General features: G+C 40.3%; 1 protein-coding gene across 3 annotated transcripts in view; it reads left to right on the forward strand.

The window, feature by feature from the left end:
- Positions 1 to 13,904, forward strand: part of CTCF (CCCTC-binding factor) — a 48,950-nt gene extending 35,046 nt beyond the window's left edge. For 2 of the 3 annotated variants that reach the window (XM_007477171.3, XM_003339769.4), the window contains 7 exons: positions 971 to 1,091; positions 4,362 to 4,511; positions 6,366 to 6,526; positions 7,345 to 7,527; positions 8,454 to 8,589; positions 9,503 to 9,667; positions 12,339 to 13,904. In XM_007477171.3, coding sequence (XP_007477233.1) covers positions 971 to 1,091; positions 4,362 to 4,511; positions 6,366 to 6,526; positions 7,345 to 7,527; positions 8,454 to 8,589; positions 9,503 to 9,667; positions 12,339 to 12,523 — 1,101 coding nt within the window. In that variant the 3' untranslated portion in view covers positions 12,524 to 13,904. The remainder of the gene's footprint in view (positions 1 to 970; positions 1,092 to 4,361; positions 4,512 to 6,365; positions 6,527 to 7,344; positions 7,528 to 8,453; positions 8,590 to 9,502; positions 9,668 to 12,338) is intronic. The other variant, XM_007477172.3, reaches the window with a different exon arrangement.
- Positions 13,905 to 25,480: the final 11,576 nt, after the last annotated feature.

The raw sequence follows: 25,480 nt of genomic DNA on the forward strand, positions 1-25,480 counted from the left end.
CTGTGATAGACTTAGCTACTATCAGCAATAGGATCCAGGACAATTCCGAAGGACTTATGACAAAAGAATCCTATCTACCTCCCAGTGAAAGAACTATATGAGTTAGAATGCAGAACAGAGCATACTATTTTTCACTTGTTTTGGTTTTTTGTTTGTTTGTTTGTTTTTAGTTTATGTTTAGGAGTTCTGTCTTTATAAAGTTACTCATTTGCAAAAAATGAAAAGTATGGAAATACACCTTGCATAATAGTATACATATAACCCAGATCAAATGTACCTTTCAGCACTGGGAAAGGAGATAGGAAGGGAGGGAGGGAGGAAGATATGTTCGATCATATATTAGAAAAACTTGTATGGGAGTTTGATATTGCAATGTGATTGGTAAAACAGAAAAACCTTAAAGCTATTAGAAGCCATCTTGAGTAGGAGAATCAATTGACCAAATCAGTAACTGCATGTGATTCTTATTGGAGGAACAGGATGAAGATAGGAAGGCTGGGAGCAAGAAGCATAGGATTTAGAGAAGTAAGAGGGATTGGCACTGAAATGTGGGGAGTCATCCTTATATGGGTGATATTTGAAGCCATGTATATAAATGAGTTCTTGAAGGGAATGGATCTAATTTTAGGCATGACCACATTTACTAGGTCAGAAGAGTCACTCTCAAAAGACGGGATAATCAGAGCACGGGGAGATAGTAGAATGTGGGATCTATAACCTCACTTAGAGAAAGGCAAGGAAGAGAGGCTCTTGGTGAAGTCATAAGAGCAAAAGACCATTGACTCTGATCTGGAATTTTGGTCCCAGAAGTAATGCTACATTTAAGGAGCACAAGACAACCAATAATTAGAGTGTGAACTCTGGAGTTTCTTTGTTTCAGTGTCCTCAAACCAAGCCTTTGTGATCAAGTGCTACTGCAGTTGTCATTTGTATCAGAGAAGACTGATAACTAGATGCTTTTTTGTTGCAGGTCAGCAAGTTGAAACGTCACATTCGCTCTCACACTGGAGAGCGGCCATTCCAGTGCAGCTTGTGCAGTTATGCCAGCAGGGACACTTACAAGCTGAAAAGACACATGAGAACCCATTCTGGTAATCTGCCCTTTATAATTTTATACTAAGAAATTCTTGTTTGGCATTAAGATTGTTTCCGTTACTCATCTGGGAATTCTCAACCCACTTATAGAATGGAACATTAAACAAATACTTGTGCCCTATCTGGTTTCAGCATTTTTTAAAAATTTAAAAGATTGATCTATGATCATATCATGTCGGTACTCTGCAACAAGGCAGACAACAACCCATTCAGAATGCTTATCCACTCTGTAATTCTTATCTAAATCCTCCTGGTGTGTTTGTGACCTTGCTTCTTCCTGACATTTCTAGATTCCAGTGGAACACATGGTAGGTCATTTAATCCTTGCCATCATCTTTTTCACTGATTCCATTCCTTTTTATTTTTTTGTTTTAAGTGCTAAAAAAACTGATCATACCCACCACACCTTGAATAGTACTCATTCTTACTCTTTGGAGACTACAATGTTCCATCACATTTAGCCAATTTTAGCCACGTTAAATTATTAGTATTAAGGAGATAGACCATGGAGGGCAGCTGGGTTGCTCAGTGGATTGAGAGCCAGACCAAGAGACGGAAGGCCCTAGATTCCAATCTGGTCTCAAACACTTCCTAGCTGGTGACCCTGGGCAAGTTACTTAACCCCCATTGCCTAGCCCTTACTACTCTTCTGCCTTGGAATTCATACACAGTGTTGATTCTAAGATGGAAGTTAAGGGTTTAAAAAAAAAAAAGGCCATGATAATCTTCTGGTCATTAATGTCAGGCAAAGCAGCAAACAAGGAGATGTATGTGCTTTCAAAGGCTACTGTCATAAAGGAAATCCATTAGAGAATCCAAGTTAAAAGAGTGCTTCCTTATGGGGGGTGAATTCTTCTAGATTCTCCCATTTGTAGATAATGCACTCCTGGTAATAGCAAGACCCAGAAACTCCTATAAGATGCTTCACCATTTGAAAAGAATTTGGCTTAACCAACCACACCTGAACAACAATCCCTCAATGAATCATTGTGACCAACTTCTAGTCCCGTTCTATAACATCTTTAACTTGGTCAAATAGTCATGTTTAGGGAGTTTAAATTATATACCATGTCTTATTATTGTTTTGTATTCATCTGACTTTTTGTTTTGATAGTACACACACTTTGGGTTAAAAATGATAACCCCATTAGTAATGAGTCTCTGGCTTTTAAAATATAGTCATATTTTGGGGAAGGTAGAATGATAGTATTCTCTGCTATGGCCACTACCTTCCAGTTTTTTTCCTTGAAAATATTTGTGTTTCCTTGAGGCTTCTATGAGGAACCCTTACCTACTGACTTAGAATTGATACTAAATATCAGTTCCAGAACAGGAGAGCAATATGAACTAGGCAAGTAGGGGCTGCATGGCTTGTCAAGGGTCACACAGCCAAGAAATGTCTGAGGCCAGATTTGAGCCCAAGGCCTTCCATCTCTGGGCCTGGGTATCTACTGAGCCACCTAGCTATCTCCTTAGCAATTCTTAGTAATAACTTTTTTGCTTATTTAATAGGGGTTTTTTTTTGGTTTTGGTTTTTTTGTTTTGTTTTTTGCAACTAACCATCATGAGCACTATAGCATCAGATAACCAAGTACTCCATGAAATCATTTCTTATTGCCACTGAACTCATGATAATACCAACCTTGAGCAGCCTCTTTATTTGCCCCTCCAAGAAGAAGTTGAGCAGTATCTTTCTCTTGACTTCTGATTGCCTTCAGAGTAAGAAAGCTGAGATTGATGTATTTTAAGTTCCTCCAGTACTTCATCTGCAGTTTTGGTCATTGGACAAGAACCTCACTTTTACCAGTGGGCCAAATTAATGTTTATAGATGGCCTAGGCTCAGCCCTTGGAATATCTGGTAAATTAAAAATAACTCAGTAAATCAGCTGAGAATAATATCAAGGAAGGACTAAAGTTTAAGACTTCCCAGAAAACAGAGCCTACTTATAATTAGATAGGGAAAATGTGCAAACAACAACAGAAAGAAGCACCTAACTCTAAAGAATTTTTATGGAGACAAAGAGCAAGATACAGACATGGAAGGGAACAGCGAATGCAAAGGAAACACATGCAAAGTCCAAAAGAAAAAATATGGATTGGACACAGAGTCTGGAAGAGCTCAAAAAAAATCTTCAAAAACCAATTAAGAGAGACAGGGAAAGTAGGGAAGAGAAACGAAAGTGATGCAAGAAGAAATGGGTCAATTGAAAAAGGAGAACCAAAAACTGAAAATAGGGCCTTAAAAATCATAATTGACCATCTAGAAACGAATGATTTCATGAGAAATCAAGAAACAATAAAACAGAATCAAAGGAATGAAAAAATTGAGGAAAACATGAAATATCTTATTGAAACAACAACTGACCTATGAGAATTATTGAACTACCTGAAAGATATGATCAAGAAAAAACCTTGGACATTATCTTACAAGAAATTATCAAAGATAACTGCCTAGAGATCCCTGCACAAGAAGATAAAATTGAAATTGAAAGAATTCACAGATTGCCTCCAGAAAGAAATCTTCAAATGGCAACTTCCAGGAATGTAATAGCTAAATTCAAGAGCCACCAAACCAAGGAAAACATACTTAAAAGCTGCCAGAAAGAAACCATTCAAATATAAATGGCCTATATCTGATTCTTAACACTCTGACCCCTATCCTGCCACTCTCCTATTCTTTTTACTATAGAAATAGACCACCTGGGATAGAGAATTATTTTGTTTTCTTTGATTTACATATTGCTGTGGCCAACTTACTGATCATGAAGAATCTGGTCCTTGGAAAGTAGTTTTCCACTGACACTGTATTCAAGGCCTTTCCAACATGGAAAAACCTAACCAACTTTTTACTCTTATCATCTTGGGGTTTTGTAGGGGATAGTTGAACCCATGAGGTAGAAATCTTGAATGAAAAATGAAGTCTGTATATCCCTAGAATTGGGTTTCTAATCAATTTACTAATTTATGGATAATTACTAGTCTTGTCATCCTTCTCAAATTCCTTTTCTTCTCTAATAAGAACCACTATTACATACTCCAAAAGTCAGAATAGTAGCTAGAAAAAAAATTAAAAGAATATTGGCAGCTGACAGCTGATCTCAGAGTTCTAATAGAAGCTACAAATTCTTAAGGAAACTGATATTATAAAGATGGATATAAAGCTTTCTCAATCATTCTGGGATTTATGTCAGAAATTTTTGACTATATTCATTTTAATGTAAGTCAAAGTAAAGTAACAAACATCTTAAATTCCGTTTCTTTTAAGGTGAAAAGCCGTATGAATGTTATATCTGTCATGCTCGGTTTACCCAGAGTGGCACCATGAAAATGCACATCTTACAGAAGCACACAGAGAATGTGGCCAAATTTCACTGTCCACATTGTGATACTGTCATAGCCAGAAAAAGCGATTTGGGTAAGTGGTTTTACTGCTTATCAATCAGAAATGCATCTTGAGGAGCATATGAAAACATGACATTGGAATAACTATCAGTAGAATCAAGATGAACCAACTGGCCTATTATAACCAAGCTACAAACTTGTATTTGTGCATATGCCTGGATTTTGCTGAACATAGTTGCTTTATTGCTATTTTTGTTGTTTCTCTAAGAAAAATAGCAATCAGGCTAAATAGTTTATCCCTGAATGCAATTCACCACTAAATACCATATACTACATTACTTTACCATATTCTGCATCTACCCTCCACAGAATTGTTGGTAGTTTTAGGGAGATGCAAAAGATTAGGTAAAAGGCTCTTAAGTTTATAATCTAGTTAGATATAACAGACATACATTTATGAAACACATTTAGTGAGGGATGCCTTGGAAAGATCCTAAAAAATGTTAAATGAAGTTTGAGGGAAATAATTCTTTTACAGAATGATACCTCTGGAGGAGTTGTCATTTAAGTTAGGTTTTAAAGGATGGAGAGGAATTCCAGACATAGGAGACAGCATGGAAGCAATGTGGACATTATGTTTGGAGTACAGAGAGAACTGACCCTTAGAGAATATGTATTGGAATGAAATTAGGCCAGATCATAGAAAGCATTTGAGTGCCTGGTTGGAGTTTAAATCTAACTCAAGAGATAAGGGAGCTATCAAAGATTTCTGTGAAGGAGAATGACAAAACCAGAACCAGAACTTGGGGGGGGGGGGGGCATCTTTCATTAGACCATTTCCCAGTTAAGAGTCAGATCCTAAAAAAGGAAAATAAAATATTTGTCACAACTGAAGTTAGCCCTTCTTGTAAGCTTTATCATAGCAATTATATCTAAATATACTCCACTGTTGAAAATTTTTACTAACCCTTTGGGAGGTGTGGTGATGCTCATGCTTAATAGATATCATTCACAAAGGAGCTTTTGTAAAGTTAGTTTCTTTGCTAAAATTTAGAGGTAAGTATATTTTTATGGAATTAATCCAAAACTCCTTAAATTCTATCCACATAGTTTCTTCACATGCCCTTTAGTTGAGGCAGTGGATAAACTTATGTACTTTTAAAATAATATAGGCCTTTTGACAAATGTAGATCTCTTCATAAAATAAAGGGTTTTGCTAAAGACTGGAAAGTTGGAGATGAAATCCAAACTGATACCCTTCTGATATAAAGAAAAGACAATAGTATGATATGATTATATAGAACTGTAGAATCTTGATTTTGGAATGGAACTTTAATAATCTTTAGAATTTTTAGGAATAACATTTAACATGCATTAACTCATTTGATCCTCATTAGCCTGTGAGGTTATGGGGTACACATGTCATTTAACCACATTTACAGGTAAGAAATAGCCTTGCAGAGATTGAGTCAGGCTGAGAGTCTCAACCAGAAGCCAACTAACATAGAACTCAAGTTATCCATGAACAAATTTTTAATAATGTATGAGGCCCTATAGAAAAAACTGTAGGCTTTGATCCCTGCCTACCTTCAAATTGCTTATAGCTTGTGATAATTACTTGAAAATGCTCTGCCAAAAGAAAGTCCACCAATAAGACAAAGCACGAGAAGAGCTGGCCTAAAATCGTAGCTCTTACAGACCATGAGAAGTCACTTCTATCTGAACCCAAGTTTTACCTATAAGTAGAAGATGATGCTTGCTTACAGGATTTTGGTGAAGAAAGTGCTTTGTGAATTTTAAAGCACAACATATGTGGGCTATTATTCTATAAATGTGAGTTCAAATAAGTGGGGTTTAAATATTCACTAGAACAGTGTTCATTTGCTTTTTGTTTTATGTGTCAAAGTATATCCTGGCCTTCTTTCAGGTGTCCATTTGCGAAAGCAGCATTCCTACATCGAGCAAGGCAAGAAATGTCGTTATTGTGATGCTGTGTTTCACGAGCGGTATGCCCTCATTCAGCATCAAAAATCCCACAAAAATGAGAAGCGTTTCAAGTGTGACCAGTGTGACTATGCGTGCAGACAGGTACTCTTTGAGAGGTTCCCAGGAGGGTGAAAAGGCACTTACTGCCTCCTCCTGCTCATGTGTACATAATGGTCCCATTTATATTACCTAGGAGATGGCAAGGTGTATTAAAATGTAGGGTTTTTTACCACTTTAAAGGGCTGTCTCAATAAGCTTAATACAAGATTTATAAACTTTTATCTCTAAGAAAGTTCATCCTTTTATGTATCTCGCATAAGAGTTTAATATGCACAATCCATGTATTTTCAAACTGGTTTTTGAGATCTCACCCAAAATTTCATCACCCCTTGAATGGCAACTCATTCTTGACCATTTTTTTTAGTTGCCCCTTTCTTCTGTAGTACCCTTTTTGTCAACTCTCTTCCCACTTGTGTCCCCAGAATTATATGGAAACAAGTACAGAATTGGAAAGAAGTTTAGGAATGAGAAAGACCTGGCTCTGAGGGGATAATGTTAAGAGAAGTAGAAAAAAAGGAATTTAGGGGAAGAGAAATGGAAAATTAGAATGTAGTGTGATGAGAGAAAAATTTGAGTCTTCTTAGGACTTTGTAGGTTGTTGGGTGTTTTTTTTTTGTTGTTTTTTTAATGACAACTGGCACAGTAAAAACCTTTGTGTCCTCTGGGGCTTTTGAATGAATCCATTTTGAAAATTGAAGATTTTTTAATCTAAAAAAACATTTCCCTTTATTCCCTCAACAAATGCTAACTAAAAATGCTCAGTAGCTGTTGAGACTTCAATTCAAGAGGTCTATCATATACTTAGAGTGGCAGGCAGGGCTTTCTCAAGCTGTTCTGAGGCCATTTTCTTCCACTTTCAGGAGCGGCACATGATAATGCACAAACGAACCCATACTGGAGAGAAACCCTATGCCTGTAGTCATTGCGACAAGACCTTCCGCCAGAAACAGCTTCTGGATATGCATTTCAAACGCTATCATGACCCCAACTTTGTCCCTGCTGCTTTTGTCTGTTCTAAGTGTGGTAAAACATTTACACGCCGGGTAAGTACTCAGTTTTCTAAAACATTTTCCATAATGCTAAATTCTTCCCTATTTCATATTAGTAATCTCTGCCTTTTTTTTTCCAATTACATGTAAACAATTTTTGACTCTTGCTTTTTAACATTTTAGAATTCAGATTCTCTCCCCATGGTGGTGAAGTCTCATATATGTTATACTCATATTTTTCTGTAATTCATTTTCCATATTGCTCATGTCATGATAGAAGATATATATCATACATACAATAGAAATCTCATGAAAGAAATATAGTGGAAGATGGCTTATTTTGATCTGCACTTGAACTCCAACAACAGTTCTTTGGCTGTAGAGAGACAATTTTTTATCATGAGTCCCTACTTGCTTTGCTGATAATGGTTTAGTCCTTCACAGTTGATCATCATATAATATTTCTCTTACTGTATATAGTTTGCTCCTGGTTCTGTTGATTTCGTATAAATTTTCCAGGTTTTTCTAAATTCATCCTGTTCATCCATTCCCCAAGTGATGGACAACCCCTCAGTTTAGCCTTTACCATTTGGATCAATGGGGTTTATTTAGTACTCATATTAGTCACTAATGCCTATATCTTTGATACAAAGTATCTTAAAGTTCTCTAAATAAATAGCCCCAACCAGTATTTTCTTAGCACTTTGCTGTTTATACTCTTGCTTTCCTTAAAGCCAAACTGAGGGAATTAGGGCAGTCCTAGTGTACCTAAGTGTTACAGATGAGAAAAGTGAGGCTAGCTTTACTTACTCCCAGTCAGATAGCAAGGAAGTTTTTGGAGCTTCAATCAGGGTGTCTTCTTGCCAATTGGTGACACTATTCTGATTCTTTTAAATTAAAGAAGGGGGGAGGGGGTAAAAAAACTTGCTGAGTTGCCTATTGCTTTAGTCAAATGCTTGTTTTTTCTTCTCTTTGTTTAGAACACAATGGCAAGGCATGCTGATAATTGTACTGGGCTAGATGGCATAGATGGAGAAAATGGAGGTGAAACCAAGAAAGGCAAACGGGGAAGGAAAAGGAAGATGCGCTCTAAGAAAGAGGAGTCATCAGACAGTGGTAAGAACTTTGCCTACTCCTGTTTCAGCATAGGTCAGATGCCTTTTTACCATATTTAATATTTAATCCAACATGATGGTTGCTATTAACACTTAAGTCCCTAATAAAAATAGTAACTTCAGGGGCAACTAAGTAGCTCAGTAGATAGAGAGCCAGGCCTAGAGACAAGAGATCCTAGAGTCTAATTTGGCCCCAGACATTTCCTAGCTATGTGACCCTGGACAAGTCACTTAACCCCATTGCCTAGCTCTTACTGCTCTTCTGCCTTAGGACCGATACTTAGTATTGTTTCTAAGACAAAAGGCAAGAGTTTTAAAATTAAAAAAACAAAAACAAAGAATAGTAATTACTCCGGTGCTATGTGTGAAATTTTTTAGTTTGGTGTATGAAAATTCACTGTGCTATGTAAATTACCTATATTGGGAAATTCAAATAAAATAATGTATTTGTGAATTGTCTTATCCAAGGAAAAATGACACCTTGATACCAGGAAAGTGACTACCTTTGTCTTCTAAATATCTTATTTCCTGTAATTGTTCAGAAAGCCAGCTTACCATTCTTGGTAACTCATGGCTTCATTATCAATAACATCAAAGAACTGGACTAGACAGATACTTACCCATCCAGCTCTCTGATTCTGTAAGATCAAATAAGTTTGAGGAAATCAATGGTACTTTGATTTCTTGCTTTTTTTAGTTTAGACCTTGTATTTCCCTCCTATCTGCCATTATAAAACTTGGATAATGAGTTTGCTGGGCTTTGGTACAAATGAGTCTTCCTTAGTGGTGTTAGCAAAAAACCAACAAGAATGTTATACATACCCCAAAGGACTTTTTCAGTAGTGGAAAGATAATTCATATAAATATTTTTCTATTTTCTCACTCTTCCAAACCCCTTTTACCATTCTCACAAGAAGAAAATGCTGAACCAGACCTGGATGACAATGAGGATGAGGAAGAAACTGCTGTTGAAATTGAAGCTGAACCAGAAGTACAGCCTGTGACTCCAGCCCCACCACCAGCCAAAAAGCGAAGAGGGAGGCCGCCGGGCAAGTCCAGCCAGCCCAAGCAAACCCAGCGTGAGTTATTGCATCTGATTCAGAACCCTGGCAGAAGGAACTGAGGGCTGCCAGCCCAGACACACAGACTGGCCTCTACCCCAGAGTTGCAGCAGTAGTTTGGGGATTTGTTTTGCTTTTTAAACCCATTTACCATAAAAATGACGCCCCCTCTTCAAGACTGCTTTGAATCCTGTCCTCCTGTCAAGTACATTTTGTGCTATTAACTGAGGGACAACTAAGTTAAGACAAGTGAGATCACGTCACTCTGAACAGGGTCTTTTCCTCTGTCATGAGGATTTGAATAGTAAAATATTGGAGGGATGGGCTGTAGAGTTCTGGGTTTTACATATAGGATTCAAACCAAAAGGATGTGTAGATTCCACGTATATACATGTATTGATCTAAGAACCATTTAGGTTAGCCAGATAAATTGTTAATAACCATTGATTGGAAGAATTGGAGAAAATTCTTTCCCTCTCCCTCTCTCTCTCTCCCTCTGCCTCTCTCTCTCTCCCTCCCTCCTCTCTCCTTTTTTCTTCTGATAACTCTGAAATCAGTCTTCCATGTAAATTGTACTCTAATGGTTTCAGGGGTAATACTTTGATTTTTGTAAGAGCCCCAGCTCCTTTTTACATTCATAGCAGTATACAGCAGATAGAACAATATAAGGCTTAGAGCAGGCATTATTCAACAGTTTTCATCACTAATTTCTCTAGCCTTCTTTTGATAGCTTGAAATCTCTTTTAAGCTACATGAATTAATTTTCATGGAAATACAGAGCATAATTTGTACTTGAGGGCATTCTCTTTCCCCTTTCCCCATCATCATCTTCCACATAGGCATGTTCTCTCTACACCCATATTCACTCACTGAATTGGAAGACACCTGAAGGTATTTAGCCCATATGTGGACCTATGGTTATCAAACCTACAACTTGAACATTTCAGTTCAGAGGAGATTTGCTGCCTATTTAAGTAGCCTATTCCACTTTAGATAAACCTCGTTGTTAAGAAATTTTTTCTTGTGTGGTGATGGCAAAGTAGATAGTTAATTGTTTAGCATTACTACTTCCTCTCTCCTTGTAAAGTATGAATAAAGGCCAGGATTTTAGGGGGTTAGTCTTAATTCAAAGAGGGACATAGCAGCTGCTTGGTATAACATAGAAGGCCAAGAAACAGATTTTTAGTCCTGCCTCAGTAGGTGGAATTTTCTTTGAAATGACTTCACCTCCATTGCCAGCTATGAAACAGATTTGATTGCCAAAGCAGACTTAAGAATTTTAACATTCAGGAAAAGTTTTTGTGGGTGGATATCAGCATTTTACTTTCCCTGATTTCTCTCCCTCCACCCCACAACTGCTTGCACCTCTCTCCTATGTACTTAAATATTTTGTTTTTGTTCCTTTGTCAAGGTAACTATGGCATAGTGAATAAACAGTTGGCCTCAGAGCCCAGGACCCTTGGTTTCAGGTCCTTCTTTTCCAGCTGTGTATGACCCTGGGCAAGTCACTTAATATCTAGGACCCTGGGCAACTCTCTTAAGACTCTTAAGTTGCAGAAAACCCACTTTGATAGTGACTTTCCTCGTCTGTGAGTGTTCTGTGTCACTGAAACTTATAGGTCCAGTCCCTACCCTTTTCATCTGCATATTAGTAAGTACTTGTGGGGACAGGTAGGTGACTCAGTGGATTGAGAACTAGACCTAGAGACAGGAGGGCCTGGATCTGAATCTGGCCTCAGACACTTCCTAGCTGGATGACCCTGGGCAAGTCACTTAATCCCCATTGCCTAGCCCTTACCACTCTTCTGCCTTAGAATTGATGCTAAGTATCAATTCCAAGAAAGAAGGTGGTATGGGCTTTTTTTCTTTTTCTTTTTCTTTTTTTTTTTTAATAAAATAAGTACTTGTGGATTGATTGGTATAGGCTGAGGCTTCATTGCTACTTCTTGGAGTTTCAATGGTTTCTTTCCAAAGATTGCAATAATCACTAGTATATGAGTGTTGGAAAGAAAGATATTGTGTTACCATTTCATAGAACAAGGTCTACAGCCCTCTGCTTGCTGAATAATAGAATAATGTGGAGCCTTGTTTTTGATCTTGGTTTTTAATTGGTACACTTTCTGTTTGCTTTCTCTACATCCACATTTATTTTGAATTGACAAAGTTTTAACTCGTACAGAGCTACTCTGGATATTATAGTCTTGGATCAGCTAGGTGAACTTCTAAACCCTTTCCGGGGTCTCTTCTACAGCATGTTGACAAGGAACCCTAATTGGAAATAACCATGTAAAGGGCTAGAAACAAAAGAATTTCAGGAACTGGGGATATTTAGCTAGAAAAGAAGGCTTGGGTGGAAGCACAAGGTGTCCTATGTTGTTTGAATATCTCGAATATATGGGGCTGTTCTATTTGGCCTCACAAAAAAGAGTGGAAAATTGGTGAGGGTCAGGGGTAGAATCTGTGGAAAATATTTTTCAAACAGACTCCTAAATTGTAAAGGACCTCCACCTGAAGTGGCAAGCACCCACTCATGGAGTTCTTTATTCAGAGAAACTGAGTCAAAAATCCAGTTGAGATCAGTAATCTCTTCCCATTCTGTTACATTTAACAAGAGAAAGAAACTGAGTTGTTTTAATTAAGGGGTTTTAACATTCTTTTGCTTTTTTGTGTTTTTCTCCATTCTGTTTAGCTACAGCAATCATTCAGGTTGAAGACCAGAACACTGGTGCAATTGAAAACATTATAGTGGAAGTCAAAAAAGAGCCTGATGCAGAAACAGTAGAAGGTGAAGAAGAAGAGCCCCAATCTGCTGTGGTGGAAGCTCCCAATGGAGATCTCACTCCAGAGATGATTCTTAGCATGATGGACCGGTGATGGAGGAAGGCTCTGCCCACTGAACTGGCCTGGGCTGTGTTTAAACGGCTCAATCTTATTTTTTTTCTTTTTCTTTTGTTTTCTTGGCTTTGGGAAATGCATCATTTTAGACCATTTTACCAAACATACTGGGAACTTAAACTTCAAAGATTATGGTAGAAATTGTGATTTAACTAGAACTTGCTGTTTGATGTTAGCGTTGCAGATCATGGAACGTTAGAGTACACACTGAGTCCTTGAGGGGGTTGATGATGAAATTGAGATCAACATTGCAGTGATGGTCCAAGGACCGTGTTTACATGTAAGCAGTTTTGATAGATGGAAATGGAGACATTGAAGCCCTTCACTGAAGCCCTTATGGTAAACCACTCCGGAATTGCCACCAAGGTTTCCCAAAGTTCTACGTTCCCTTCCTAGAAGAGTTTTTAATTGTAAATGCAGACTTGGGAGGGTCCTAGACTTTTAAACCATTTTTATTTTTGCTTTTCCCTGACTCCCTATGGCTTGGAGTTAGCTGCACACCAGTAATATGGCATGCTATGATTGATTTCTGTCCTGAACACTTTGCTGCTTTCTTAGCAAAGCATCTGTTATGGTCAAGCTTGTAAATACCTGGTTTTTTTGTTTTTGTTTTTTTACATTTTAATCTTTTCCATTAATTAAGAGGTTGGAAAGAAGTGCAGTTTAAGAAGCCCAGCATTTTAATTAACTTACAAATTAAGTTACAACAGACTCAATAGTATGTAAATGTTGGAAAAAAAAGTAATGGATCACAATCACGTAGAAGAAAGGTACCCAGACTATTGCTTGCTGAATAATGGAAGTCCACGTGGAAAATGTTTTATTCCAAGCACATGGAACTGGCATTTGAACCTTGTATAATTAACTTTGTTATGATTTCACATCTACGTTTTCTTTGCTCCGTTTTATAGCTGTATTTTTGTGTTTTACAAATCCTCTGTTAAGGCAAAAACAGCGGTTTTAAGTGGGTCATGATAGCCCTTGGAAAACCTGGGCCAGGAAATTTTGCTAGGTCAGTAATTTAAATTTTGGATCTTAAAAAGAAACAATAATGTGAAACAAACACAACTTTCAAAACAAATGATGCTTGTATATGGACTGTCATGTTAAAAATGTAAGCTTTTTATAGAGTCTTGCTGATTTCAAACAAATTTTTCTTCTATGTATCGCTTTTAAGAAAGGCTATGAGTTTAGCTATCAGACTCTAGGTTGATGCATTTTTGTACTTCGCTGTACTGTGTGATATTTTTCATTATTTTAGAAAGCCAACATGAGAACTGTAATAAAATATGTAATGGGGGTTTGAAAGCTGGGAAGGTGAATTATACTGCTGTACAGCTAATAAATAATAATGGATTAACATGTGCTCTAGACAGCTAGTTTCGTTTGAGCTGTGTAAGAACTCAGTTCCTGGCTTGATAGGATTTTGTCATCCCAGACTTATTTCAAGCTGTTCTCCAGCTGCCACAGGCAGAGCTGCCAGGCTTTTGTTTTCTTCTCTGCCCTCAGATGGCATGCCGTGTTCCTGGGAAGTCGGGGCCTGCTCTGGCATATGGAAAAGAGCCCACAAAACAACTTGGATTTTGAGGGGGTCTGCTACATGCTGAATTCCTGTGAAGTTTACTGGGCGAGAAGAGCGCTCATGTTAATGAATTATCTCCAGATCTGAAATGCTGAATCCCAAGAAGCATTTCTGTCTGTGTTGCCATCGAAGTTCTTGTTCTCTCTTTGTTCCCAACACCTACTTTGAGTATCCACAAAGCTTGGTATGAAGGAGCCCCTTAGTTGAGGATCCAAATCCAGATTACAGGAATCTTGAGAATCCAGCATGAATTGGGAATATAGAAGATAACCAGGAAGCAGAGTTGGTCATAGCACAGTCTGGCATCGATGAGAAAGTATAGCAGCTAATCAGAAAATCCCTTGTTATAAGCGAAAAATCTCAAAGAATAGTTCCCATCAATGAGTAACAAGTTGTCCTTCTGCCGTTGGCATGAGCATTTTGTATCGGCTGACTTGTCAAAGTTCTCTCCCTTGAGAGCTTCAGACACTTTCTGTTGGAGAACCTTGGATGGTTGTCTTTCTCTTTATCATTCTTCCGAATCAGAGCTACCTAACAGCTGGGAGAAGTCCTCTTTCCTTGTGTCTACTCTTCACACTTTGGCTGATGGCATTAATACCTCGTTCAGAAGCTTTGAAAGTCATTGCTGAACCTCACAGAGCAAGCAAGCACCTCCATTCTCGTTCGCTACAGATCTCACGCCGCTATAAACCGTTCTCTGATTCATCCTGGCAGTGAGGTGCTGTGAACTTGGATGCATATAATCTGAGCACACTCTAGTCAGGGTCAGGGAATGTCTGTTGTTCCTTAATACATCAGGCACGTGAGGAGGGAAATGAGGACTTTGGATACCACTTCCAGCTCCCTTCCTTGGATCTCTTGTCTCTCTGTTGCATTTTCCGTATTGTGTGGTGTTTAACATTTTCCACGCGCCCACAGTGTACCCTGATCTGTACAGAATGTGGAGAAAGACAGTCTCTGCTTTTAAAAAAAGCTTACGTCACTTCTCCCTCCCACTGAGTCTTTATTTTCCCCTGGCTGTACTTGTCATTTTTAGAAGTTTGATCCATGTTTCAAACTCCTAACTTTCAGTATTCTTGATCTCATGATCCAAATGAATATCTGTCCCTAAATGGAGTTCCTCAGCCTTGCTGCAAGAATTCACGAATAGAGCCAGGTTGTCTGCATTGCTTAGCCTTATTCCTCCCTTGCCTCTGGTTTTCCTATCACATCAAGAGCCCTGCTATCAGGCCTAACTTGAAAAGCTACAGCCTAGACTAGAAGAATTGGGTAGGGCTTTGTCAGGTATGGTTTGGGTCCAAATTCATCCTCTTTTTTTCCCCAGCACCCAAGCTTCACCACTTAAAGTCCTGCTCATTGCTGTGGTTGGCCCCATTCATGCTTTTATCAGCCTTTCTCTGCTGTCCCTTGTGGACATGATGATAAATTCCTCATATGTTTTCAGACCTTTTTTCTGTATAACAATCAAACTAATTTCATGGAAGTCATCTATTATCTTGACAGTACTTTCTTCTTCAAATCTTTCTTGATGGGACTTTCTTAGTTTAAGCACAGGCACGCACTTAATGTAAGGCTCTTGTTACCTTCTAGTTTCATTATTGAGATGCTTTCTAACTTGGAGTATTTTATTGATGATACTAATGGGTTAAGTCCTACCAGAAACTGGCATCTGTTCTGACAAGTGCTGGGGAGGAGGGGGGTCTTCATTAGCACTTCAGTCTCAAATCTGATATCCCATCCACCATATCTTCCAGATTAACCCCATTTATATGTTAAATAGACCACAAAGGTGGGCCTAGAGCTTAGCTCCTACTGTCAGGTTCAGAATTCTTTCCTTCATGTGATAACTTCAGTTCTCTTGTGCACAAAATAAACATTTGGAGCACTAGCCTCCTTTCTTGGCCTTTAACTACTAGAAAAAATGCTAGTATTTCCTTTTCTTGTTGAACTTGAGTCTGTTGCTCAGAGGGTCTTCCTGCCAGATATCTGTCCCATAAGCTGAGTTTCTTGTGTTTTGTAAGACTGGTCTGAAAAATACTTTTGGTTTGTACTTAAAGAAAGCGCCAACCTGTTCCTTCCCAAGGGATCCACAAGGCTGACCTTTGTTTTGTAGCTAGACATGTTATGTCTTTCCAGGGCCTCCTGGACTCAGGCAGATCACTTATACCAAAATAAAACTGTCAGAGCCCTTCTGTTGCAGTAGCTGTTCTTCTCCAGTCTCTCTGCTCTTTACCTGACATGGCATTTCAGTATGGCCATGGAATTCCTCTTTTGTAGTTTCTACATGATTCCATGAGGAATACTCCAGGACCAGTGGACGGAGAATGATAGGGTGCCTTGGTTTAGAGGCTCTACCATTGGAGGTCTTCATGTGCAGACACTTTGAGCCCTGCCTTTCTTTCCCCAGGGCCATTAGCAATATCTGTTTTGGGAGTGAGTAAATGCTTGAATGGAGCTGCCACTCCAGAGGCTCACCTCCCTTCTGACTCACCATCCTTTCTCAAGGAGGATGAATGTGCCAGGGTGACCTCTGACTTGTCTAAAAAATCATGCAATAGATACAAAAGATTAGCTCCTCTCCCATCTTTCTTTACCCTTTCACTTCCCCTTTGCTATCTTGTCAGTGGACAGTAGGGAATGGATCACCGAGCCCTAATTCCTTCCATTACATTTATTCATCTTTATTTTCATTAAGGTTCCTTCACATTTTTTTTTACTGCTTTGACTAAACCTTCAGGGGGAAAAAAAAGAAATATGGAAGAAGAAAAACTTGTTAATCCTTTCTTCGACAGCATCTCTTGATAGATGGTCAACCAGGCTCAGACTGAATATCTACAGCCACTGTTGGACAGCCCCAGTTGTTAGAAAGTTATTTCATATGTTGAACTAAGAACTATTCCTCTTTCTGTAACTTGATTATTCATTCATTCTGTCCTGCCCTCCAGAACCTAAGACACAAGTTCATTCTTGTGTAACTACAGCCTGGAATCTAGTATGACCCTAAAAACTTGGGGCTTCTCTGGTCTCCCTGATCTCTAGAATGGTGAGATGATACTAGATTTTAGATCAACTTGTTTTACCAAGGAGGAAGTGAAGGCACAATGTGGTCATAACTTTGGCCATTATGGGATTAGAACCCAGGACTCATTTCTGTCTATCCCTATGATGTGTTTTTCATTGCTGCCTGTGATGTTGGTTAGGCAAACCTGATTTATCATTGGAAAGCTACAAGAGGGAAGGGTTAAGCTAGAATTAGGTATTTCCTAGATTTCTCTTAAAAGGAGACAATTTTCCTCAAGAGACAACAGTTTCTAAGCATCATCTGTCCCATAGAAGTAGCTCTTCTTTAATTTTGGTAGGCATCTTCACCTAATTACCAAACTTCGTAAATGGACAACAATATTTTCCTCCTCTGCTCAAGTATTTTCTTTGCCTCATTCCTCCTCACCTTCCTCCCTGTCTTGGGAGCTGTTAGTCCCTGTTTGCAAATCTTTTTGGAAACTTGCAACTACTCTATTCAAATAAATAATAAAATGCTTCCCACTTTTTAGGTATCCTGAGATATCATTTTACAGAGAGGAAAGACTGAGGCTTGGTACTTTTTACTTACCTCTCTGATCATGCAGCTAACAATCCATTTTGGAATCTATGGTTAACTGTCTTCCCCCACATTGGAGATGTCTCCATTTTTGCTCCTGAATTGCTGTCTTAGGTCTTTTAATCCCTTCCCCTCCTTGATTAATTAGCAGCACTCTGAGAGCTAGTTAGTGACCAGGCTGTACCTAGAACCCAAGTCTTCTGATTTCTAGCCCAGTGGCACCTCTAGTAATCTGCCCTTATTCACTATCGCCCATTTTTCTCCCTTCCAAACCTCAAATAAAAAATTAAGATGTTTGTATTACTCCCCTGCTCCCCCAAAAATGTCTTTTGTCTCTAGGATAAAAATAATTGTGGCCATCTACTTTGTTCAAGTCAGATGACCCTTTTCATGTGTGCATTCAGGCCTGTTGTCTCGGCCTCCATTGCCCTGTCTTCTCTATGTCCGCTTTTAGGATGTACTTGAGGGCCTTGTGAAGTCTTCCTTGGATACTTCTTCCTATCGTGATCTTTTTGCCATTTGGCAAGCCGACCTTCCATCCTATAATGGGCATAAATGTACCTGTAGTCTGGTGGAAAGAGCACTGGGTTTGTCATCCAAAAATAGATTCAAAACTCTTCTCCCACTTGTCGTCTGGGAGCTGGCCTGTGACACCCGGCTTCCTCCCCAGGGAGACTTCAATCTCCAACTGGGAGCCAGCACCCAGCACGTTTGGAGGTGCTCTTGCCCAGTTGCCTACAATGTTAAATCAGCTAAGATATTGCCAGTTAAAATGGAGAATTCTACAAAGGGTGGCCTTGCGGCACTGTCAGCCATCAACTTTTGTGACCAGATTTTTCCTTACAGAGCAGAGAAGGGCCTGGAGGTCTGAGGCACAATCAGGAGGAGTGTTGAGTGAATGATAGGTGCGAAGGCTCCAGATCCCTGAGTAGCCAGCGGGGATTCCAAGGGAGAAATGAGTGCCAGAGAAAATCATCTTCTTTCCTCGGCCCTGAGAGTCTCACATTGCTCCATCTTGGCATCCGCACGTGCTTCTTTTGTGCCCTCCTTGTTGGAAAATCGACTTTGTCTCTGGAAGCCTGGACAGTTCGATGACCTCATCTCGTCAGTTACTCAATCAGTTACTCGAGCTCTACACTAAGTACTTCGGGCCCTGCTGGGGAATAGTGAGCAAAGAGATGAACTCAAAATCCATGAAAAAAATCATGTTCCACACCTGTGTGCCAGGCCCCCCTACCCAGAGGTCACTCTTCCCCTCCGTGAATTTGCAGTTCATTTTGAAGTGCAGGGCTGAGCCTATCGATCACTGCCAAATTCCTGAGACGTCCATGACTAATATTAACTATGAACTTCAAATCCTTCACAATCTGACTTCTGCCTAGACTCCTGCCTAGCTCCATGTGTGTACGGTGGTCCTTTTCCCCCAGCCTAGAGCACGCCTCACTTCTGTGACTTAGAATTCCTAGTCTCTCGAGTCTGGCTTAAAATGCTGCTCCCTATTGGCAACCCTTCCCCACGACCCCCGCTGTAGTGCCTTCCACCCCAAAGTATCTGGTACCTTTAGGGGTATTTGCTGTTTGTTTTTTTTTCCAATGGAAGAGATTCTTTGTGGTCCCAGTGGCTAACACCGGACCTTTCACGGAGTAGAAACTCATACTTATTGACCAACAGGAAGATTTAAAAAAAAACTTGAGAGTGAAATAACAGCCAAGATCGAGGCACCGCACCACCAGTCACTTCAAATCCAGACAGACAGTGGATTTAGTGATTATCCAGAGGGGCATCCCAGATTCCTCACTCTCCAAACTGTGTCCATGGCCTGTCATCTCACCTTTGCATCATCTCTTGTATCTTCCTCTTTCCTTTGATCCTGCCACCACACATTGGGACTTGCCTGCCCTGAGGCTCTCCCCAATCCAGTCCATCCCTATTCAACCTAAATTTTCCTAAAATGCAGATCCAGCCATCTCTTCCTCCTTCTCTCTCTCTCTCCCTCCCTCTCTCTCTCTCTCTCTCTCTCTCTCTCTCCTCTCTCTCTCTCTCTCTCTCTCTCTCTCTCTCTCTCTCTCTCTCTCTCTCTCTCTCTCTCCTCTCTCTCTCTCTCTCTCTCTCTCTCTCTCCCCCTCCCCTCTCTCTCTCCCTGTTTCTCTCCCTCCACTCTCTGTCTCTGTCTTTCCGTCTCTCTATCTCTGTCACTCTGTCTCTGTCTCTCTCTCCCTCCCTGTCTCTCCCTCTCTCTGTCTCTCTGTCTCTCCCTGTTTCTCTCCCTCCACTCTCTCTGTCTCTGTCTCTCCCTCCCCCCCCCCCCCTCTCTCTAGTGGATTCCCTATTACCTCCAGGATCAAATACAAAATGTTCTGTTTGGCATTCCAAGCTCTTTGTACTCCAGCACCCTCTTCCCTTTCCAGATGTCTTGAACCTTAGAATCTTCTAGGTCACCTACTGGGATCCTCCTGGCTGTTCTCCATCTCACCTCCAGGAATTTTCTCTGGCTGTTCCCCATCCCTGAAATGCTCTCCATCCTTGATTCTACCTACTGCCTTCTCTAGCTTCCTTTAATCCCAACTAGAAAATATCATTTTTTACAGGAAGCCTTTCCCAACCCTCTTAATTCTAGTGCCTTCCCTTTGCTAATTTCCTATTTATCTTGTATATAGCTTGTTTGTATATATTTGTTTGCATACCGTCCTCCCCAGTTAGATTGTGAGCTCCTGGAGGGCAGGGACTGTCTTTTGCCTCTTTTTGTATTCCCCAATGCTTAGCACAGTGCCTGGCATTTAGTAGGTGCTTAATAAATGTTTATTGATTATTTGGAAGAGATTGCAAATGAATTGGTCGGTGAAGGAAAGAAAGATCTTCAACTGAGGAGATGCGAAAGAGACCATTCCACCTATGGGTGAGCAAAAAGCACATGTTGCAGAGTTGTTCAGCAGGAATTCAAACCTATCAACATTTAAGTGCTTAACAGAACAGAAATGCTCATGAAAAATGATCATCCTGCCTTCAAGGCACTTCATGGAGAGGGGTGTGTGTGTGTGTGTGTGTGTGTGTGTGTGTGTGTGTGTGTGTGTGTGTAGTGCTTCAGAGTCTGTAAAGTGCTTTACAAACTACGTCCATCCTCTCATGAAGTTCATGGAGGTGTGTGTGTGTGTGTGTGTGTGTGTGTGTGTGTGTGTGTGTGTGTGTGTGTGTGTGTAGTGCTTCAGAGTCTGTAAAGTGCTTTACAAACTACGTCCATCCTCTCGTGAAGTCTCCTAAAACTGAGGCAGTCTCATAACACAGTGATGTGTGAATTTAAATAGGACGAAATAAATTGGTTACCTTCTACAATAAACCTTACAAATTTTACATCTTTTTTAAATTTTAATACGCAATATTCCCATTAGCTCCCGTCACTAGTTTTACACTCTTTGGCACTAAGTTCATCAGATGTTGATGCATACTCTGATTCTTCATAGGAAACCACTTTAACCATGTTGGATACTGTATACTTTGGACAAACACTCCCTTTTTTTGCAAATCTAGCCTTGATTGTAGCCCATAGGGTTTTTTGTTTTCCTTTTGTCTTTTTTTTTTACCCTGACCTTCAGTCTTAGAATCAATACTGTGTATTGGTTCCAAGGCAGAAGATTGATAAGGCCTAGACAAGGGAGAGTTAAGTGACTTGCCCAGGGTCACACAGCTAGGAAGTCTGAGACCAAATTTGAACCCAGGATCTCCTGTCTCTAAACCTGTCTCAATCCACTGAGCTACCCAGCTGCCCCTCACAGGTTTTTAATAAGAGTTTAAACCACTTGGATTCACAAGCCACTGAAGCATATCTTGGAAATTTTTTAATAGTTGGTGATGGGTAACATGCATGGCACATGGCCATGTCTCAGTATTCCATCTTCATTGGGAATTTCTGCAATTCCAGAATAATTCATGCACCTTGGTTTAGCAACATATCAGATTTTATCATCCCCTCAATGGAGATAAGACTTCTAGGCCTATTGGAAGTTGGGGAAAAAATATGGGGAAGAGGCAGATATTTTACAGCCTAATTTCTCTGGATTCTTTCAAGTCTCAAACAAAATTCCCACCTTCCACACACCTCCCCTGACCATGCATTCATCAATACTTGCCAAATAGGATTTTTGCAAAATCTCCCTCCACATTCAACTCACCAGTTTGGGGAGATATATACTTATATATGTATATATTGTGAAAATATACATATATTTGTACTTGTATCTTATTTGTACATTTTGCATGTCATCTCACAACTAGATTGTGAGCTCCTTGAGGGCAGGGACTGTTTTTTGCCTTTATAAAGCTAGTTCTTAGCACACTGCCTGTCAAGTAATAGGCCTTTAATAAATTGCTTGTTAATTCATAGGTGCCCCTGGACTAATTCTATTAGTTTTGGTAGAGCCTTGAATGAGAAAAAAAATTAAAATTACCTTTTCCTAATCTTCACTGCTCTAGTCTTAGTGTCTTACCCATGACAAATTTTGGGTTTTGTTTTTTTTTTGCCTCATAGGTAAGTGGTTTGGTTTTGTTTGTTTTTTTGAATGAGTTCTCACTTTTCAATCAACTTGAGTCTATTTTACACTGCAAAAGAATCCCACCAGCTGCCAGCTCCCTGGGAAGGTCTTTGCTTGTTTCCTGAGGGTTACTTTGGACTTATTTTTGAAGCAATAGCTTGTCAGTTCTTAGCATCATTTTTCCGTCATCTCTGACCATACTTTCTTTTGTACTTTGATCCAGTTGCTCCAATCACATGGGCTTGCACAATTCTGGAAACTCTTGACTTTGTTCCAGCTAGTTAATGAAGATGTCAGAAAAGGTCCTGTTGGTCCCTGCTGCATGCCAGTGACTAGGTCAGACTTAGATAAACCACTTACTTAGGTGAAAATCTTCCTAGATAGATCAAGTTAATTTTGGTTATAAAATTTCATCATTTCAATAGAAAAAATTTTTTAAACTCTTGACTTTGCCCCACCAATAGATAACGTGATGTCTCTAACAGCCATTGACGTATGCTCTTTAGAAGCTGACCTTTGTGTGCTCCTTTGGAATAATGTCCATTTTTTAAAAACTCAACAAAAGAGAGCAATGAAGGCTGTGTGATGCTAACCCGGTACTCAGCTGACAGACATCTAAGGAAAAGTGGGAAAACCAGATGTGTCGAGGTCAGATCTTATCCTCAGTAATCTGCAAACACTGTCTGGCATGCCTCATTTTACACGTTGGGGAAAATTGGCAAAATGACTTGCCCAATTTCCAACAATTCGAGTCCGAGGTGGGGTTGGAAGCCAAATCTTTCTGATTCCAGAGCCACTCTCCACTACAACACTCTGCAGCCTCTTTAAGGTGATGGAAAAGGAAGGTGATCTAATATAGTGCATGCACTGAGTGGAGGCTGACTAGGAGAGACTCCAGCCTCGAGGTGCTGCAAAAAAATGTGAGGGAAAAAAGAATGCCAAAGATCAGGAGATGTTTCACAAAGGTAGCTGCACCAGAACTGAAGAGAGAAGAATTTTAGGAGGCAAAGATGGATCACTTTCCAAATAGGAGAGACAGACCTGTATGCGTACTTCACAGAGACATGAGAAAGTAAGTCAAGTAGAATGTTAAGAATAGAAATAATAATTTTATTAAATGTCTACTATATGGAGTTGGGAAGACCTGGCTTCAAATCCAGTCTTAGACCCTAGATGTGTGACCTTTGGGTGCATCACTTAAATTCCTTCTCCGTTTCCTCAACTGTAAAATAGAGATAATATCATGTACGTTGCAGGGTTATTGTGAGGATTAAATGGGATAATATTTGTAAAAAGCACCCAGCTCAATGCCTGGCATATAGTAGGTGCTCTAAAAATGCTTATTCCCTTTCCTTCCCCAACGCACTAGAGATATATAGACAAAAATGACCCAAAAAATCCTTTAAGGATCTTACAATGAAGCAAGAAAAGTCTGTTGAGGGTGAGGAGTGGGAGGGAAATTATTAGAACCAGATCCCAAAGGAACTTGAATTCCAGACCTTTAAGGAGTTGTTGGTATTTCATCCTGGAGACAATAGGCAGTCCCTGAGACTGGAGGGTAGAAGATACCTGGGAATTCTAATGTAACCAACATTCATTTTTTTTTTAAAGGAAAAATTATTTTTGGCAACAACATAAGAGATAAATGGAAGCATTTTATGGAATGCTGTTTTAAAAAAAAAGCCAGAAGCTATCTCAATATTGGTAAACTGAAATTAATGGATTAAAAAAAAAAAACCTACTGGAAAAGGAGCCACCTGAGAAAGTAAATTGGAGCCAGATCACACAGAGCCTTGACTGCCAGGATCATGAGCTTTTAGTTTGTTTGGTAAGCAATGGAGAACCACCAAGAATCTTCCTTAGCCATCCGTGGGATGGACATTCTGTAGGGATGGGGGGAAAAATGGCAACCAGAAGATCAATTAGACGAATGCGGGGGAAAACGAGATACTGTCCTGAAGTAGGATGGTAGTTAGGAGTGGAGGGCAGGAAATGGAGGTGAGAGATCCCCAAAGATGGAAAATGATGTGGTCCCTGCCCTCGAATGAATAGGTGAGCAGCAGGCAGGAGCTGGTTTGGCCAAGCCCAGCTCTAACCCTCAGCCCAGCCAATGGACACCCATCTGGTCCTGGGCTCCGGGAGGAGCTCGCTCCATCCTCTTCCTCCTCTCCCTCCCCCTGTGGAGAGGGGGGAGAGAAGGATGCAGCAACCCAAACACTCTCTTTGGAGTCTAGAACCAGCTTGATCAATGGGTGGACAGCACCCTCTGCTGTTCTCAATGAAAACCGCAGCTCTGGGGAGGCAGAGGGGTTCTGAGGAAGCCCAGGAAGGCTTAGGATCCCCTCCCTCGCCTCTCAAGAAAGTCCTGCAGCCCCAAGAAAGGGGATGATTCTAACGTGGACAGGTAGCTCTACTGCAGATACCACCATGAGTTCTGGCCCTGGGGCTCGGGTCACTTGGGCTGTTCCCTGTCCCAAATTCAGAGCAGAAAAGTATCTATAGAGAGCCTAATCTGGGGGTGCTTCACTTTATGGGAGGCCACAGACCTCCTTGGCAGCCTGCTAAAATCAGTGGGTCCCTTCTCAGAATCATATTTTTAAATGCACAAAATAAAATGTCTAGGAAGCAAATTTTGACATTTGAAACAAATATAGAAATAATACAGTTATCCAAATACATAATAAAAGGAGCTCACAAGGGGCTGCTTGGTGGCTCCATGAAGAGAGAACCAGGCTAGGAGTCTCGAGGACCTGGGTCCAAATGTGGCCTTGGACACTTCCTAGAAGTACAACTCCCGGCAAGTCACTTCACCCCCATTGTGGAAAGGAAGAAAAGGGAAGGGAAAAGGGAAGGGAAGGGAAAAGGGAAGGGGAAAGGGAAGGGAAAAGGGAAGGGAAGGGAAAAAGGAAAGAAAAAGGGAAGGGAAAAAGGAAAGGAAAGGAAAAAGGGAGGACTTGAACCAGGTCCTCTTGACTCTCGATTTTGTTTTTTCCTCTATCACAGGCAGGCTAGGGTAGGGCTGAATGGGAACCCGGGGGGAACCTAGGCTCCCATGGGGCTGTCAAAGCTGAGGGGAGAAAGCAGGAAGCAGCTCTCACCTTCTGCGGAAGGAGGAACAGGTGGTAAGGGGTCAGGGGAAGCCGAGAGCTTCCTGTGCTGCTCCTCACTCGCCCTGTTGCTAGCTGGCACAGTTCCTGGCTCCGCAGGCCCCCCAGGCTCATCCCTTCCCA

The sequence above is a fragment of the Monodelphis domestica genome, chromosome 1, assembly GCF_027887165.1.
Source record: "Monodelphis domestica isolate mMonDom1 chromosome 1, mMonDom1.pri, whole genome shotgun sequence".
Lineage (NCBI taxonomy): Eukaryota > Metazoa > Chordata > Mammalia > Didelphimorphia > Didelphidae > Monodelphis > Monodelphis domestica.